At 40.4% G+C, this 20424-nt stretch overlaps 1 protein-coding gene across 4 annotated transcripts in view; it reads right to left on the bottom strand.

The window, feature by feature from the left end:
- Positions 1-20424, bottom strand: part of LOC127434305 (neuropilin and tolloid-like protein 1) — a 200729-nt gene that overhangs the window by 15607 nt on the left and 164698 nt on the right. For 2 of the 4 annotated variants that reach the window (XM_051686948.1, XM_051686950.1), the window contains exon 7: positions 18718-18946. In XM_051686948.1, coding sequence (XP_051542908.1) covers positions 18718-18946 — 229 coding nt within the window. Of the gene's footprint in view, positions 1-16832; positions 16928-18717; positions 18947-20424 lie in introns of those variants that run through there. The other 2 variants (XM_051686951.1, XM_051686952.1) reach the window with 2 other exon arrangements.

Here is a 20424-nt window from a genome sequence, read left to right as displayed (position 1 = left end):
AAGTATATGAAAAAATTATGTACATGAATTGAGCTAGTTATACAGAAGGCTCAATTTAAGGCAAGGTGACTTTTTGAAGGGATGGAGCTTCCATCTCAATCACCACATAGGCATAAGCACCTTACATGCCCACCCATGTGTGAGCAATTCCCATCCCACATACTTCACTTGACTGACTTATATTCTAAACAACTTCCTGTTGCTCATATTGTGGTCTACAGAGGACATCACCCAGTTCACAAAAAACAAGAACAAAACTGAGAACTTTTTAAAAATAACACAGCTACAAGGTTGCAATGATGTACCTTGCTGATTTATTAATGACTGTATACCCAAACTGTTCCCAGTTGAGAAATAACACCTTAAATTAGGATGACTCATCATTCCCCAAGTACTGTCCTCACAACTGTGGTCTTTGAGTTTGGACACATTTCCTCTTCTAACCACAAGGTAGTGCTGCAGACCTGAACTCCTGATGGCTTAACTAAATGAAATTGGACATTATTTAAAGGTGGGTCTGCTTAAACCTCAAGAGAAATTAATTTCCAGTGATTTTATCATAAAAGTGGCCTTTCACTCACACTCACTAACAACCCAGTGCATAAATTAAGCAATAACACAGATGTGGATAGTTCATCGGTTAGCCTCTGATGTATGGTGTCTACCATATCTACCATAATGTATTGATCTTTAAAAGTCATCTAGAATGTGATGTTACATCCAAACCACCATGTTTGACCCTTTTACTGACATACATACAGTATGTATATATAAATACACACACACACACACACACACACACACACATTTTATAAGATAATTGTAACACAGTTCAATGGAAAGGTGGAGGCGAGAACCGGCTTAACAATATAAATAATAGTTTAATAATAAACTTAACCAAAAAGACACAAACACACACAGGTGTCGGACAGCTGTCTGTAACTCTCTCTCTGTCGCACTGGTCGGCCTTATCCCTCTCGGGCTTATTAGGGGCCGGGTGTGCGGAATCACAACCCGGCCCCGCCCTCCGCCCTGCCACAATAATATAAATTGAATAAGACAGACAAAAGTAGTAATGTACCAAATACCTCTGGAATATTCACCATTATCTTCTATTGCATTAAAAAAAAAAAAAAAAAAATGATTAAATGGAATGGAATATTGAATGGAATGATTAAATACTTCTTTTGAAGTTAAAAGGGTAACACTACAAAAAGGGTCTATTTGTATACATTAGTTAATGTATTAGGTACATGCGTTAACAAAGGGAATACATTTTTAAAGCATTTATTTTCTTGGTTAATGTTAATTTATAAATAATGTATTGTTCGTGGTGATTGTTAGTTTTAATGTTAGTTCATAATACATTAACTAGTGATAACTTATGCAACTTTTAATGTAAAAATGTGTATGTTTATGCAGAAATTAACATTTACCAAGTTTAATAAATGCTGTACAGGTAGTGCTCATTGTTAGTTCATGTTAACTAATGTGTTAACTAATGTTAACAAAAACAACCTTATTGTAGTGTTGCAGTGAAAAGAAACATTAAAACCTATGCCAGCGATACACAACTTTATATTTCTTCTAAACCTGATGAAATTTCACAATTTTCCAAATTAATAGTGTATAAATGATATCAAAGAGTGGATGCTAGAAATGTCCTTCTGTCACAGTCTGTCTCCATGTTCTTGAAGGACTCTTATTTTGAAGTTTTCCCCTGCACTACATTTCCCAGAATTCACTGCCCTAATCACTTCCATCTGTTCATTGTCATCCTTACCTGCCTTCCATTCACTCATTAGTTTTCTGTGTATAAATACCCTCTAGTTTTGTTCAGTCATTGGTCAGTCCTTGAAGTGTTGCGTTGAGTTTATGAATTGTCACGGTGTATTGTTGAATTGTTATTTTGAGATTGTTACTTAGTAGTGTTCCACTCCAGCGTTTGTTCCACTCCAGCGAGTTTCCTTGATTATTCCTTGTATTTGTTCCACTCCAGTGACTACTATTAAAAGATTGAAAAGTACCCCTGCATCTCTTCCACTCCAAGACACCAATGTTACAGAAGGACTGACCCACAAAGAATACGGATATACTTACCTGCTCTTCCAAACATCCTCCTCTACTCCAGCGATCCCACTAATCCTCCTCTCCTACAAAGCCTCACCTCGACAAGCACATCACTGAGCATGGAGCCAACAGAGTTTTTCATGGAGCTTTTCAGGCAGGATCTTCCCCTCTTGGAATACTCAACCAAGTTCCTTCACCTTGCTGCTTCAACATCAATTCCGGACATATACCTCAAGCCCATTTATGGAATGGGATTAAACTTTCTCAGACCCAAAGCACTTCCGGAAGCGGAAGATCTTCCCTTGGCGAATTACATCCTAGCCACCTTGAATATGCATAACCCTTCACTCGCATCATGTCTAATACAGAAATTGACTTCTTCCATGGCCCCTCCCTCCGCTCCTTCCACGACTCCTCCCTCCGCGCCTTCCAAGGCCCCTGTCTCCGCGCCTTCCACGTCCCCTATCTCCAAGGTAACTCCTCTCCATATACCCTACATTTTTTTTGGGGGGGGGGGCTCATCCTCTCCAGGTTCCGGTGGTCGATTCCCTGCCGCAGTCAGCGGTAGCGACCACGGAAGTTGCATTTCCCCCATATGTTGTGAATTATGGCGGGAACCCCGGGCCACAACCTGTGCCCGTGCCGGCCACGGTTAACGAGCCAGTGCCCGTGCCGGCCACGGTTAACGAGCCAGTGCCCGTGCCGGCCACGGTTAACGAGCCAGTGCCCGTGCCGGCCACGGTTAACGAGCCAGTGCCCGTGCCGGCCACGGTTAACGAGCCAGTGCCCGTAGCCTCGACCGTCCCAGAGCCAGTGCCCGTAGCCTCAACCGTCCCAGAGCCAGTGCCCGTAGCCTCGACCGTCCCCATAACCATGCTCCCTGCTGGCCGGAAGAGAAGGAAAAGGTCTCTGCCTATGCTCACAACCACAGAGGCCGATCCCCAGTCCCAGCCTGTACTCTCTTCCACAGCTCTCAGCCCCGAGCCTTCCATGGCTCTCAGCCCCGAGCCTCTCACAGCTCCACCTTCCACGGCTTTGCCCCTCGAGCCCCTCATGGCTCCACCTTTCACGGCTCTGCCTTCCATGGCACAGCCCCTTGAGCCTCCCATGGCTCCTCCTTCCTCGGCTTCCGCAGCTCCGCCCTCTTCCCCAGAGTCTCCTCCTCCGGCAGTTTGGCCTCCTGACACAGTCCCTGCCCTGTGGCCACCTCTCAAGCCTCCTGACACAGTCCCTGCCCTGTGGCCGCCTCCCAGGCCTCCGGATCCATTCCCAGTCCTGAAGCCACCCCCTAGGCCTCCTGATCATCTTCCTTGGATCCTACATCTTCTGCGTCACCCTACCCTCATCATCCATTTTTGGACACCAGGAATCGCCCTTTAAAGGGGGGGGAGAGAGAGAATGTCACAGTCTCCATGTTCTTCAAGGACTCTTATTTTGAAGTTTTCCCCTGCACTACATTTCCCAGAATTCTCTGCCCTAATCACTTCCATCTGTTCATCATCATCATCCTCACCTGCCTTCCATTCCCTCATTAGTTTTCTGTGTATAAACACCCTCTAGTTTTGTTCAATCAATTGTCAGTCCTTGAAGTGTTGCGTTGAGTTTATGAATTGTCGTGTTGTATTGTTGAATTGTTATGTTGAGTTTGTTACTTAGTAGTATTCCACTCCAGCAAGTTTCCTTGATTATACCTTGTATTTGTTCCACTCCAGTGACTACTATTAAAAGATTGAAAAGTACTCCTGCGTCTCCTCTCTTCCTCTCCAAGAACCCAACGTTACACCTTCTAATCAATTCCGATAAAACAGACGTACTAATTATTGAAACAAAAACCTAAAAATAAGACGCTAAAATATAATCTGACTCTTGATGGATGTACTGTAACGTCAACTTCTACAGCAAAAAAAAAAAAAAAAAAAAAAAAAAAAATAGGTTACATTTGATAGCAATCTAACCTTTGAAAAACAAAATTCCAATTTTTGTAGAACTGCGTTCTTCCACCTCAGACATATTCCTAAATTACACATGCTCTCTGTTTCTGATGTCGAAAGACTATTTCATGTGTTCATGACCTCAAGACTAGATTATTGTAATGCATTACAAACTTGATGTCCTACAGGTTTAATAAATAAACTTAAGTTGGTTCAAAATGCAGCAGCTAGAGTGCTAACTAGAACCAAGGAATATGATCATATCAGCCCCATTTAACAGCATTACATTGGCTACCTGTTAAGTTTCGAATTAATTTGAAAATTCTGTTACTTACAAAGTTTTGAATGGTCTAGCTCCAAAGTACTTAAGTGACCTTCTATCACACTATAATCCATCACGCTCACTATGATCGCAAAACTTTGGCCTGTTAACAATACAGAGAATATCAAAATCCACAAAAGGAGGGAGATCATTTTCATATTTGGCTCCTAAACTATGGAACAGTCTTCCTAGCAGTGTTCAGAACTCGGACACACTCTCAGTTTAAGTCTAGACTAAAGACTAATCTATTCAGCCAGGAATACACCTAATTTATCCCTCAATTCATAGTTATGCTGCTTTAGTTAGGTGTGTCGGAACCGAAAATACTTATTCTTTAACCCTGCTTTAAAGTGAATGGCATCTACGCTAATTTTATTCTATTTCTTTCCCTGTCTAAACCTTGGAATTATATCTAATTTTAACCACTAATAGTTCTAAACATAACTAATATTGGCATTATATTCATTCATTTCTGTTATAGGACAATTTAATGTACAGCTGCTTTGAAACAATGCCTGTGTTACAGGTCCCAGGCATAGGACCTGAGTGACAGATTAAATTTAGCCTGAGAAATCAGGAGAAAAGAAGACAAGACACAAATTAGTGGCTTGCCTCAGGCATGGCTTGTCAGTGTCTTTATTAAGCTTATTTAATTTATTTAAATGTTTTTCTCTAAATGTGAAAAATATTTTTTCTTAATAATAAAAGCATTTTTCACAATTACTATATATCAGTTTATTTACAATCCATTTTGATATAGTATCACTTTTTCTTTACAACTTCACCATATGTGAATAATCATCACATATAGACACATATACATATATAATATATAAAGCTATAATAAAAAATTAAATAAAAATATATATTTTACCTCTGACAACATATCACCATATAATTCACTCAGATGCTTTAATATTAAACAGTGACCCTCAAAGTTAGCAATTTAGCAAAAAAGAAGAAGGTTTTCTTCTGTTAACAATGCTGAAATATAACTGTGCTGGGTGTAAGTATGTAAAACTCCGTACAACATTTACACCATTAGTATTACAATCTGACATTAAACATAACATTTGTACAGAAATAACCACTGAAAACTTAAATCAAACATGTGATTTAAATAACAACATATTACAAGACATATGTCGTTTCACTACTTAAACACAAAAACTGAGCCGAAAACAATCTCAAAATACAATGGCTAAGGGGCAGGCGCTATTTTGGCCCTTTCACTTGCATTGAACGACCGTTCCAATTGCTCTGTTACACTCATTACAACGGGGGAAACTCAAACTTTAGAAAACTCAACATCTTTTAAACTAATGAATTCTTTCACATGAAACCCAAAGTAGAAGAAGCTTAATATGTTTTGACATGAGAAATTTTGTATTTTGCAACTTTTACAATGAACATACCTGAGAAATCAGGAGAAAAGAAGACAAGACACAAATCAGGCTGAACTAATGTATGGTAAGTGAACATCTGAGCTGGCCATCTATCATATGTGGATCTCCTAACTTGGGCTGTGGGACTGTCAGTATTGGGGGTCAGGTTAGGTCTCCTTGAATTCCCTTCTCGTTCAGAGCTGGCTGGTCCAGGAGCCTGATTACTCTCAACTTCTGACACTACTTGCTCTGTTGCAGGATACTCCAATTCCTATCTTCAGGTTAATCAGATTCACAGTGTTGTTCTGCAGGTGCCTCTGTACAGGTAGGTTGCTTTTCCTTTACAGGTTTTCACTGGGTTGTTGTGAAGGATCGCAGGAAGGTACATTACAGGTAGGATGATTGCAGGTAAGTTCAGTGTCATTCATTTGGTTATTTGGTATTCATAGCCTGTAGTAATGCCCGTCACTCTCATCTCCATCAGTATCTGTGTCACTGTCTTGTGCTTGTCTGACTTGTTGTTTTGTCTGTCTGTGCTTTCTCATCTTTTTAGGTGCTGCTGTTGGAACATCAACATTGACTTGATGCAAAAGATTTCAGTGTAGGACTCTAGATTTTGAACTGTCTGTCTCAGCTACAACTCTGTACACTGGACTGTCATTCACTTATCTTTTCATAGTGTAGATGGTCTTCTCCCAGTATGACCTCAATTTTCCTGGTCCTCCCCACTCACTTAGATTTCTCATGAGTACTTGGTCACCAGGGTGAAGGACAACTCCTGTCAAGTTTTGGTCATAGTACTTCCCATGTGCGCTTGAGTTTTTGCTGTTTTCAGAAGTAATTCTGTATGCCTCTGCCATTCACTCAGCCCATTTTTTTCGTGTAACCTCTTTTGAGTGTAAACCTTATTTCCCTCTTCAGGCATTAGACTGAACAACAGGTCAATTGGAAAGCGTGGATGACGTCCGTTCAGTTAGTAAAAGGGTGAGTATCCTGTTGCTTCATGTCATGTGCAATTCTAGGCATGGACAATCTGAGGTAGCAGTTCCTTCCATCTATCTTTTTCCTTTTCTTCCAATGTCCTCAGCATCTGTAACAATGTCCTGTTGAACCGTTCGGCTGGATTGCCCTGCAGATGATATGGGGAAGTTCTAGAATGTCCCATTCCAGCAAACCGTTGCAGTGTCTTGAAGAATTTGTTCTCAAATTCTTGGCCTTGGTCGTGGTGTAGCTTGGCCAGAAACCAAATCCAAGGAATAAAGTCATTAAAGATCCTCTCTGCCGCTGTTTTCCCTGACTTATTTTTGGTCACATAGGATTAAGCAAACCTTGTAAAGTGATCTACAACAACAAGAATGTACTCATAGCTACCTATGCTACGTTCCTGATGCAAGTAATCAATAGACACAAGCTCAAAGGGTGAACTGGTGGTTATGCTGCCCATTGGAGCTCTTGTGTGTAAGGCTGGCTTCTTCTCCATTATACATGGGCACTGTCTAGTGATGTACACCTCTATGTCCCTTCTCATGAACGGCCAATAGAACCTTTCTCTTGCAAGGCTAAGGACCTTTTCTATTCCAAAATGCCCCATGTTGTCATGTAGGTACTTGAAGACTGTTTGTTTATACTCTGCAGGCAAAATGAACTGACGTCTTTATGTGGTTTTACGATACAAGAGTCCTCCTTCTAAGTGCAATTTTCTCCATTCATGCATCAGCTTTTTGACAGCACCTCTGGCTCCTTGTCTCATATTACTTGAGAGTTCTATTGGATTCCTTTAGCTTGGTGATTTCTGCAATAGCTGGGTCTGTTCTTTGTGCTTTTCTCAACTCATCAGGGTCTATCTCTTCCAGGCCTTCCCAGGTACTGTATTAAGGTGGGTGGTTCTGTGACAGGTTGAGGACTGCAACCCAGGCAACATCTTGTCACTCAGAAGCTCTACTCCCTTCCCAGGAGGCCTTGACTGCTTGGCTGGATAGTTCTTCTGTACATTCCGTGATGTATTGATTTATATAAATTGGAAATTGGGAGAGTGTGTCGGCGTCCACTTTCACTTTTCCAGGTCGGTGCTTTATCAAAGATCTCTGACCCATCTGTAGCACACTGCGTTGAGTTTAGCTGTGCCCCTGACATACGTCAGGGGGTTATTATCTGTGCAGACTGTGAAGTGAGGCGCATAGGACAAGTAGTCGCTAAACTTCTCACAGACAGCCCACTTCAGTGTGAGGAACTCCAGTTTCCCAGAATGGAGTCTTTAATTTCGTTCGGCAGGTGTCAGAGTCCTTGACCCATATCCAATAACTCTTAGACTCCCATTTTGCAGCTGATAAAGAACAGCTCCAAGTCCTCGCTCTGAGGCATCTGTGTGGAGAGTAAAAAACAGGTAAAAGTCGGGATAGGCAAGGACTGGCGGGGTAGTAAAAGCATCAACCAGTCTACACAAAGTTCTTTGGTGTTCTTTGGTCCACTCTACTGGCGTCTGAGATTGTAACTGGACACTTTTCCCTCCTCCTCTTTTTGTTTTTCCTTGGAATGTTTCTGTTGCACTCTTCTTCACTTGCAGTAGTTCGTAGATGGGCTTGGCGATTCAAGAGAAGTCCTGGACATATGAGCGATAGTAGCTCAGGAAACCCAGCATTTTGCAGACCTCTCCAACAATGGTAGGCATTTTACTTCTCAATGCATGGACTGCATCTAGGTCTTTTGGATCAATGCGAACTCTGTCGGCAGAGACTAGTCATCCAACATACTGCACTTCCTTTTTAAACATCTCACACTTGGTCAGTCTCAGTTTAACGCCATGCCGCTAGAGTTCTTGTAGTGCTTTTCGAAGTCCTTCAACATGTTCTTCAAATATTATGGCATAACACAGGATGTCGCCTAGGTATGGGATGCAGCATTCGTCTCTCAATGTATCCAAAATTTCCTCCATACTTCTTTGAAATGTGGCCGGCGCATTGGTCAATCCAAAGGGGATCCATACCCATTCATAAAGACCCCATGGAGTAATGAAAGCTGTTAAGTGTTGTGATCCCTCTGCTATGAAGCCATGGTGATAGTCTTTGCCTTGGTCCAAGATCGAAAACCAACTGTATCCACCCAGAGTATCTGTGAGGTCTTGGATTCGAGGGAGAGGGTGTCTGTCATGAATTTTTTTTGCTGGTTCAACAACCTGTAGTCAATGCAAAGTTGAAGTGTCACATCCTTTTTACAGATACAGACGACTGTCACGGAGTAGGGAGATTTGGACTTGTCGATCCACCCCCTTGCAAGAAGATCCTGTATGTATTCTTTTACTTCTTTGTGCAGGGGCTTCGGAACTGAGGTGTATGATTGCTGAACAGGGATATCATCTGTAAGATTGATGGTTATTTGTAAGTTCAGAATGCAGCCCACATCTTCTTCATTACGTGCAAATGCCAGTGATTCTTCATAGAGTATTTTCCTCACTATGCTTTGTTGTTCCTCTGTCAAGTGACTTACATCCATGGGAGGATCCCATCGTAATGTGGCATCAATTCTGTTTCTGCTGCTGAGGTCTTCAGGAGTTTTAGCACAGTTGACTTCAACAGTGGCAGATTCAAATTGCTAGTCAGTCTCTACGATTTTTGCAATTGGCTGTATACGTGTGTGATTTCCTATAGGAACTTTAATGAAAGGGCTTTATGTTTTACAGACTTCCAACAGACCACCGCCCAGGTCAAGCTGATCAAGCTGTGGGTTTTCTTGGCTGAATTCAAACAGGATAACTGGGTCTGACAGGTCAAAGTCTGCAGGCACTTTGCATCTGACATGTGTCACCTGTCCTGGAGGAATAAGAACATCCTGACCTCCTACTTTAATGGTAGTGTGAGGGACAGTCTGAGGGCTTTGGGTCTGTATGAAGTTCACAATTACACTTGCTTGGTCATCTTCTATTTCCATCGCTTCACTAAGCAGTGCAGTCATAGTAGACAGGATCTTTGTTCCACTTGTCTGTCCCTTAATCAACTGTTCAATGACGTTGAAACCAATCAGGGGTCGTTCTAGGGCCATGCTACCCACCAGAAAGGGTACTTGGATTCCCAGGTTAGGGTCGCTGTTTCCTGGAAGGTTTACAGCCACCTCGACCCAACCATCAAAGGGCAAAATGTCTCAGTTGACAGCCAGAACATTGAGGGTGCTGGTTCCTATCAGTTTACTCAAGGGTCGTAGTCTGTGATCGGATAAGTATGTTTTCTTCCAGTTGTGGTCAAGGATATTGACTTGAGCAACAGTGTCAAGCAAAACAGTCACAACCATTTATGTTACATTTTAATAAGCACTTGCTTCCAACTAGTTCTGCTACTTTATCTTGTGTTGGATTCGGCTCTTTAGAGGTGTGAGAACAGACTGTGCTGTTGGCGCTGGTATCTTGAGCTCTGTTTTCTGACATGTTTGCTTTAACTTGGAACTGTCTGCTTGCTGGCTGACCCTTTATAAATGATTGGTAGGTACTTCCCATCAGAGTATGTGAGCAGACTGGAGTGGAAGCGGAGTGAGGTGTGGAGCGGCATGATTTTGCCTGGAGTGAGGAGCGTGTTTTTAAAAAATCGGAGCGTCATTGTTTTCTCTCACTTCAATAGTGCCCCACTATGCTCCATCACGAGCACAACACCTGTTAACAGCCCTTAATGCAATAATTCACCACGTGTTAAGCAGTGTTAAACACTATTGGCATGAAGGAAAGATGGAATTTATGATATAACCATAAAGAATGTGATAAAAAAAAAAAATGCAAATTTAAAATGGCACTTGGTAATATTTGACCTTCCGCGCAAAGGTTACTTTCGCTTTCACTCTCTGTATTCTGTTCATGCTCCCTATTATTGAGGTAATCTTGCGGTAAAGCTTAAGTTAACTACATGCTCATGTCTCGTCTCTTTATTTCTACAATAGCTGGTGTATATTGAAAATTAATGACGGGACAGTGAAGGAGAACACGAGTGGGGAGGTGATTGCCACGATCAAAGGTTCGTTGTGAAATCCTAAAAGAGGTGTCCAGAGAACACGATGATAATCTGTTCACATGTAGAGAGAAAATCTAAAGGTCAGTAATACATATATAGGCCTATATATCTTTCTACCCTATTAAATATTTTGAATAATCATATAATCATTCTAATCTAATGCATCGCAATCTTGACTGTAGGCCATTATGTCCCGCATTAAATAGAACTGAACTGAGCACAGCAAACGCGAACAGAGAGAGGTAGATTTAAAATCTTTAAAAAAAATTCAAAAGCTAGTATTTCTAAAAGTAAACTCTGCATTAGACATATAGTGTAGAACATCTTGAGAATGTTTTTTTTTTTTTTTTCATTCACAGAATTATAGGGCAAGGTTAATTAAAATAAGTGCAATAATAGGCAATAATACATAGGCCTAATAATGTTTTTTTTTTTTTTTTTCATTTGGTAATTTATTAATTTGATTTAATGTTTTGTTTAGTTTTGGTCATTTATATTTTTAATTTTATGTTTTTTTTTATTTATTTTTATTATTATTATTATTATTATTTTTTATTTTTTATTATTATTTATTTAATTTATTAAATCCAGAGTATGTTGCAGACATGTTTCAAAAGTAAGCTATAAAAATAATTTAATTTAGTTTTGGGCTAATGTTAGTGTTCCAATAAATCACACTGTAGCTTTTCTCCTAGTATTGTGTACTTATTTTCATTTAATACATCTTCTGCATGGAGGGTTGTGATATTTAAAAGCATACTGAAATAACTTTACAGTGGAGAGTTAGTTGGGCGCTAATTTTGCCATGGAGCGAACACGGAGCGGGGTGTCTCTAATCCAGGAGCGTGGAGGGAATGAGGGGCATGAGGAGCGGGAAATGGACAATCCGGAGTGGAGCTAGAGTGGAGTGATTAAATAATGCTTTGAGTGTGGAGGGGAAATTGCTGCCACTCCACTCACATGCTCTGCTTCCCATCTGTTTGGTCTTTTTACAGCATCCAACTGCTCTATTTCCTTCCTCACCACAAATGAAACAGTGACTGCATGTGCTGTTTCCCTGTTCTACACATCTGGGGCATCCATATGGTCTTCCTCCTCTCTGAGAAGTTGGTCTGCTCGAAGCATGGGGAGGTGGTCCAGCACTTGAATGACAGTAGCATGAGTGTTTAGTTTGTTTACCTTGCTTTAGGGAGTCGATGACATTAGTCAGAGCTTCAACACTCAGTTCTTCTATGGTTTTTGTTTTGCACTTTTTCTGTGGTTTTGAGCTTTGTTCACCTCCATTTGACTCAGAGTCAAGCTGTGCACTGTGGGCATGGGTCTGTCGTTGCTGTGTAGTGTGATCTTGTCTGTGTTGACATTCACTCTCCTTACTTGAGATCTTGTTCACCTGTTTCAACAGTGCTTCATCAGTTACAGCCTGGTTAGAGTGAAGGGCTTCAACTCACTTCTAATGCCACTGTATTTTGGAAGAAGGCCTTGATGAATCGTGTGTAAAAACACATTCTGTACAGTGCATGGCTCATACTCGATGTTTGTGCTGGGCTGTCTTGAAGCAAGCATTACCTTTTTTTTGAGTCCCATGGCTCGATGCAGAAACTGTTGCCGGGTCTCATGCTCATGTTGTCTGGTGCTCATCAGCTTTTAGAAAAGCTTGCTGCTGCTCTTTTAACTTAAATGAGACTGTAGGAAACTTTCAGTTCAGTCACAGTAAGATCATCTTTGTTAATGAGCATATCTTTGAACTGTCCTGGTTTAATTATGTGCAGAACAACTTGAATGATCTCACTCTTTGTGTGGTTTGATTTGCGGCCTTCGTCGATCTGCTTGCACAAACTATTGTAACTGATGTCTGAAGTGCACTGACCCCCGTGTACTTTTAATTCCTTGCACTGGAAGTATGGCAAGTCTCTCATGTACATCATGCCATCAGTCTTGGGTTGTGTTAAGTACTCAGTGTGAGGTAGGTGCTTTGCATTTTGAGTGTTGTACTGGTCTGTGAGGGATGGCTTTTCTATTTTGCAAACTGTAGGGGACATTTGTACTCTGACAGCTTTCTACCTAATTCCTCATAGCTAGAGAGTAGCTTTTGGTACTCAAGAAACTGTGTGTCTGTATCTACACCTGCCGATGTGGATGATGAAAATGTCTGCATGTGTGTGGTTGCTGACAGTGTCTGTGTATGTGCAGCTAGTGAGGGTGTTTGTTTGTGCATATCATTTTCAATCAAAATAGACACAGGCTGGTCATTCACAACAACAGTTACAAGTCTTTCAAAAACAGTAACTGTGCATACCCTTCATCTTCCAATTCAGTTAAAGTGTTTCTTTGCATGTAGGAAGAAATTAAATTGAAATAACTTTCCTCATCATCCCTGGAGACAGTTGAGGAATCCAGACCTGAAGCTGGTGTGATGCTATCAGCAATTTGGAAGAGTTCATCAGCAGTCAGTGTGTGAAGGCTTTTCTTGATTTTCCAGATCAGTCCTTTTCTTTTGTCGGCCATCTTGCTCACTTCCAGACACCTTGGATTTGATGTTATGTACAACTTCTCAGTCAGATTAGTCCTTTCTCTCGACGGCAACCTTGCTCAGACCCAGACACGCAGTGATGTACTCCCTCTCAGCCAGGACCCCTTTATCTCTCTGGTCACCTGCAGCTGCTTCAGATTTACACACGCAACCCTGCTGTGTCAGTCGTGGGCCTTTTTGTCGTGGAAGTATAGACTTCAAGATCAGTTTTGCAGTCTGGACATGGATATCGGTGGAACCTCCAAAAATCTGTTACAGGTCCCAGGCATAGGACCTGAGTAACAGATACATTTTTGCCTGAGAAATCAGGACAAAAGAAGACAAGACACAAATTAGTTGCTTTCCTCAGGTGTGGTTTGTCAGCGTCTTTATTAAACAAATTTAATTTCTTTCTTTATATTTTTTTCTCTTAATCTGTAAAATATGTCTTCTTAATAATAAAATATTTTTTCATAATTACTATATATCAGTTTCTTTACAATCCCCTTTGATATAATATCACTTTGTCTTTACAACTTCACCATATGTGAATAATTATCACATTTGTAATCACATATAGACACACACACACACACACACACACACACACACACACACACACACACACACACACACATACATATATATATATATATATATATATATATATACATTTATAATAATTTTTTTTAAATTAAAATATTTATATATTTTACCTCTGGCAACATATCACCATATAATTCACTCAAATGCTTTAATATTAAACAATGACCCACAAAGTTAGCAATTTTTAAGGCTTTCTTCTGTTAACAATGCTGAAATATAACTGTGCTGGGTGTAAGTATGTAAAACTCAGTAACGTTTTACATCACTGTACAACATTTACACCATTAGTATTACAATCTGACATTAAACATAACATTTGTACAGAAATAACCACTGAAAAATTAAATCAACCATGTGATTTAAATAACAACATATTACAAGACATATGTCGTTTCACTACTTAAACACAAAAACTGAGCCGAAAACAATCTCAAAATACAATGGCTAAGGGGTGGGCGCTATTTTGGCCCTTTCACTTGCATTGAACGACCGTTCCAATTGCTCTGTTTCACTCATTACAACGGGGGAAACTCAAACTTTAGAAAATTTGACATATCTTTTAAACTATTCTTTCAGGAATTCTTTCACATGAAACCCATTGTAGATGAAGCTTAATATGTTTTGACATGAGAAATGTTGTATTTTGCAACTTTTACATTGAACATACCTGAGAAATCAGAAGAAAAGAAGACAAGACACAAATTAGTGGCTTTCCTCAGGCGTGGCTTGTCAGCATCTGAAGGCTGAAAGTTCACATGCCACTATCATCCGTAAGCAGCGCTCCCCTTGTGACTGCAGCAGTACCGACTCATTGAAAACACAGCATTTATATTGACAATATAAAAATGGCTCAGGCAAATTATTTTTAATACAAAATAAACACTCCTTTTAAACAAAAATGTGACCATACAAGCATGACTTGACTTAAAATATTGTTACATTATAATTCATGCATTAGAGGTTTAAAGCTTATGTCAGATTGATAGAGCTGACAATTTATTAAATCAGAAATAAATGTCAGATTGAGGATAAATTAAGATATGAAAGTGAATGTTGAGTGTGTGTGAAAATTGGTCCTTGGACACAGCATGTGAATTTGTCCTGATTTGACACCAGTCAGAAATTAATTTGTCTACAATGGGGTAAGTGCCTGAACAAGTTATGCAGGGGTGTTACCCGGGCAATGCACATCCTGTGTTCATTCACTGGAAAGGGCTGCACAAAGGACACTGGGCTCCTACACAAATCCACCTATCGCTGTTCACGAAGACTGACACAGGGCGCGCAGCTGCCTCTTTCTATCTCAGAAAGAGCATTATGCGCTTTCTTCACCCTCAAGGCTCTCAGCACTAAACCACTGACTCATTCCCTAAACCATTTTTCTCAATTCCGCATGCTTCAGGACATCGCCTCTCTCTTTAACTCATGTCAATTATAGCTCCGCAGTCAATCAGAGGAAGTGGAAGCTGTGCCTCTGTGCTGTAGCAGAGACATTACAAGGGAGGAGATGGACAGCTATATACTATGGACAGCTATATACTGTATATGAATGGGAGAAATGGGAAGTCCCGTCTTACACTTACAAAGGGGCCATTCACACCGAACACATTTTTGCAGCTGTTTGCACAATTTTTCAAGTGTTTTCCTATGTAAACATTTTGACATTTTGATTTGAGCTAAGAAGCAAAATTTATGATATCACTGTTGTCAGATTTTATTGCTGATTTGAAATATGTTATTTGATCGTAATCATGACAAACCATTTTGGAAATTTCAGTCTTTCCACATTCAAGTGATAGGAGCTGTAGGAGCTTACATGACTGAAAATATATGCCTGTGGTTATTACGAATATGGCTGCAGAGTGAAATGCCTTGCCTTAGAGCGTCTTTGGCTTTAGTATGAAGCGCAAATTCACTAAACAGTTTTGCATACTATATTTGTGCACTGTATTTCAGCACAAAAATCGACATCTTATTGGCCACCCGCAATTTAATTTAACGAGGCACTAAATGCGATGAAATAGCACTTTGTTGTGAGGATTTAAAATGAGTCTTTCTTTTTTTTTTCTAAAAACACGCCTCCTTTCTATGTCAATTAGGCTTTATTTATAAAACTCAGTGCTACTTGCCTGGCACAATTAAAGTCTAACTATTACCAGCCACGGAAAGCATTATTTAAAAAAGTTGTTTGTGTACATATTGTATTGATAATGGCTGCAGTTATTCATCAATTTATGTTCAAATGATGGAGAAGAGCATTATAACAGGGCATATGTCCAGACATGGGGTGTAGTCTAACACACTTTCTGCATTTTAAATAGCCAATTCAGGTGTCTACATCACAGTGGTTGAGCAATGCTGTACAGTCCCAGTAAACTACGCCAGAACGCGGTAGTCTGCTACATTCACCAAGCACTAAGAACCGACTTGCAAGATGCGGAATTGCACCGTGTACATTCACAATTTTTGGCCAGGTTTGTTTAATAATTTGCATAATTCCTTCAGACTGATCACACTGTGAATTTGGCAACAGCAGGTCAAAAGTTTTTCAGATGAAATCTTTCAATGTTTACCAAAATACGAATCACTGACATCCCCCAACCCCTCCAATTGCCAAAGATGTAAATGTTGTTGAACATGTGGTGGAGTAGTGGGCTAAAGCACAGAACTGGTAAGCAGAAGGTTGCCGGTTCAATCCCCACAGCCACCACCAATGTATTCGATCCCCACAGCCACCCCCATTGTGTCCTTGAGCAAGGCACTTAACTCCAGGTTGCTCTGGAAGGATTGTCCCTGTAATAAGGGCACTGTAAGTCACTTTGGATAAAAGCATCTGCTAAATGCGTAAATGTAGTTGTAAATGATATAATACTGACAGAAGAAACAGAGATTTTATTAACTTTACCCTCTAACCCAAACCGCAACCCTAAACCTAACCGTCAGTGGACTAAAAATTAAAGTTTTGTGCAAAACTGCAACTTCCTAATCACGCTCACCATTGTTTGTGTGAACACGATTACTTCCTGGTTGCAAAAATGTCTGATGGGGGATGGCGCTGGATGGCCATAATCATGTTGATCATGATGATCATGTTGATTCATTTGTAGAATCAGGTGCTAAAATAAAGCAGACAGAGAATGCAAATAAGCTACATTACCAGTAGGTGCACATTATTCTTAGTAAACTCCCCCTCTCGCTCTTGCTAACATGAACCAGTGACTGCAGCTATAGCCTGGTACAGTAAGGATGTTTCTGTCTCTCATTGCAGTTTCATTTTAGTCTTTTACTCATCAGTATCTGGCATGGCATGATTGGGCTGGTATTGTTTTTAAGGGCTACTGGGACACATGGCGTTGGGCTGTCACAGCAGTGGAACCATTATGGAGGAAAGTGTTTGATGCCGGCAGTGTGCACTAATGATGAGTGTGCTACATGCTAAACATTAAACCCCCTTTTTATCACTCTGTCTCCACTCTCTCTCCTCAGCACTTTCTCTTTCAGCCCAACATGCAATCTTTATCATTCCTTTCTTGTTCCTCCTTTCCCTCAATTCCTCATCTCTTTAAAGTTATTTCCCTTCACATTCTCGCTCTCCCCCCCCCATTATTGCTTCACAGTGCTTCTGTGTCTGATGCAGCAAGCACTGCAACTACAAGAGCTGTGAACCCCAACTGGTGGATCACCAAATCAAAGAAGCCTGGGTGGTGGGGCACCGATGTCGCCTTCATGCTTCCAAGAAAAGGCTGTATCCTAGCAGAAACAGCTCATCCTTTAAATGAGTAATCCTGTAATTCTGTGCATCAGTGGTCCCCTCCCCCAGTCCCTCTTTTTCTGATAAGGGTACTTAGCAGAGGGAACAGCGGAAAGGAGAAGCCAGCAAGCTAAATTTAAATTCAATATAGGAAGGTATACACTAAGTTTACCTTCTGCAGGATGCACTAAAATAAACGTGCACCTTCTATAAGGTGCACTTAAGTAAAAAGGAAAGACTGCACATCAAAACTAATGTCAAGACATGATAATTTAAATGTTGGCTGATATAATTATTTAAATACTTTCATTTTTACTCTAGTGCATAAAACTCCAAATGTGTCTCTGGGAAAAAGTGACTCAAAATGTTGGAGCGGGTAGACTGCTACGAGTGTCATCCACAAATTTTTTTTACATTTGCACAGATTACACATTTTGTTTTCTATCCTACAAAGGAACTGAAAAAAATAATCTGATTAATTACAATTGGTTGTCATATTAATCTGTTAACATCTATTTAGTAATCTATAAACAGACAGCACCTGGAAAACATGTACCTCTGTTTGTGAATCATTGGTTTAATGGACCTGCTTAGTATAGCGTTCTGTCAGTGAGTATGGTGAAAATGAGAGTGGGAATGTGTGTCTTGTGTGTGTTTATAAATCAGAGTGAGTGAAGAAGTGTTAGATCACGTCAGTTCTTGCACAAACATGTGGATGTAAGAAGGATGCAAAACACATCATTGAAATGAGCCTGTGTAAATTTAAAACGGAAATGTGCAATTTCTGTGGCACTACAGTGTCACCAAACAGAATTGCAAACATACTGATTGTTTTCAAACAGTTTTCCTGAACACTCCCTCCATCTTTGGCCAGACAAAAAGATAATCCTGCCCCAAACTCAAATTATTTGTTGAGCCAATGTTGCTGTGTCAACCTGGTTGGGTCTCTCAAAAAAACAGAGCAATGTTTGACAGCGTTACAGAGCCACAGTGTTAGACTTATGGTGATTTCAACCAACAGATATTTATTTACATTTGTTTCTGCATTTTAAACAGGCATAGGAGAAAGTATTACACACATCAGCTTTAATACAATCATGCAGGTTGGATGGGAGCACTTAAACTGTGACAAGTATGTTTAAGTGTGTAGCTTACGCTCTTGGAAGGTAGTGAAGAGGATACGGAAGCGGCTCTTGCTACTCCCCTCATCGGCCCACATGCGGACCACGCCCAGCGTGGACACCAGCATGACGTCATTGGCTACCGTGCTGCAGAACTTGTTCCTCAGGTCCTCCACCGAGCTGCTGCCATCGTATACAGCGACAAAATTACGTTTACACTCATTAGAGTTCTGCATCTCGTAGTCTAGGAAACGCAAGTAGATCTAAGAGAGATGAAAAGAAAGAAAGAGAGAGAGAGACATTGAGTGATATGTCCATTGGAAATCTATTACTTCTAAGACACTGGAAACAAAATTTTCCATAGGAAATGAGCATTTGTCAAAATAAACTTTTTATCCTTCAGCGGTTTCAACGCACCCATCTCACCTGTCATATCAACCACATTTAGATTTCCTGGCAACTGTGTGTACTTACGCAACAAATCTTGGACTCTGAAGTTCAACAAGGCCTCAGACTGATGTTAATTGCACAGATAGATTAATACCGTGAGAGCAGTGATGAACACAGGGGGTTATGTTTGCAGTCTGACACATGCACAACATTGAGAGGTTTCAAAACGTTGCATTGATCAGCCCCTTAAACTGATGAGCTCAAACAGTACGCCATTAAACTACATACCAACCCTTTTGGGCTCTCTAAAAAAACAGAGAGGTGTTAGAGAGGTCTGTTTAGTTCACACTTAATCTGACCTTGATCAAGTTTACATCACGCCTCTCCTCATCCAGAATCTCAAAATCACTGTTTAAATATTAAGTACACTGTTACACTATATGGCCAGAAGTATGTGGACACCTTTACACCACATTCACATGTGCTTGTTGAACACATCATTTTAAAGGATAGGTTCTTCTGTGAAGGATTTCCATTTTATGCTGGAACAAGGATGTAGGGATCCCATTCAGACACAAGCATCATTTATGTCAGGCACTGATGTTGGGTGATGGGGTCTGGCTCACAGTCGGTATTCCAATACATCTCAAAGATTTTCAGTGGGGTTCAGGTCTAGGTTTTGTGCAGGCCAGTCATGTTTTTCAACACCAGACTGTGTAAACCTTTTCAATATTGACCTCACTTTGTGCTAAGGGTCATAAAAAAAATAAATTAAAAAAACCCTGTAGGCAAAAATCCCCAAACTGTTGCCACAAAGTTGGAAACACAATTTACTATAATGTATGCTGTTGCAGTGTTGGGTAGTAATGTATTACATGTAATCTGGATTATGTAATCCGATTACAAAAATCAAGTAGTATTGCAAGTACTAAGTACTGTTAGTAATGACTCTCACCATGATGTTCCAAAACTATTTGACAGCTTTGACAGCACCAATATCTCCCAAAATTAGCATAGAGTGTTCTTCTCCCATTGCCCTTCTTTTTGGATTTTGCAGCCCAATTTATGGAGTTATTACTTTTAATGAGCACTCAGTGTTCCATTATGACACATAAATGGAGCACCCCAGTTCTACCAATGAGTAGGGGCCTGAAAGTTACTCAAGTGCTCTGTAAATCTTCTCCATGTAATAGCATTTGGTTTAGCACATTTTGTCTTTTATAGGGGGACCAATTGGTGTGACATGCAAGTCACATTGATCAGTTTGTCCTTGTCACCCACAGCATCCTCACACCTGCAATATACTGTAAGTAATGAACTAGAGAAGTCACATCCTTTCCAGAATGGTCTG

Source organism: Myxocyprinus asiaticus, chromosome 44, assembly GCF_019703515.2.
Source record: "Myxocyprinus asiaticus isolate MX2 ecotype Aquarium Trade chromosome 44, UBuf_Myxa_2, whole genome shotgun sequence".
Classification (NCBI taxonomy): domain Eukaryota; kingdom Metazoa; phylum Chordata; class Actinopteri; order Cypriniformes; family Catostomidae; genus Myxocyprinus; species Myxocyprinus asiaticus.
Note: the sequence above shows the minus strand (reverse complement) of the source record. Positions and strands in the feature narration are given on the sequence as shown.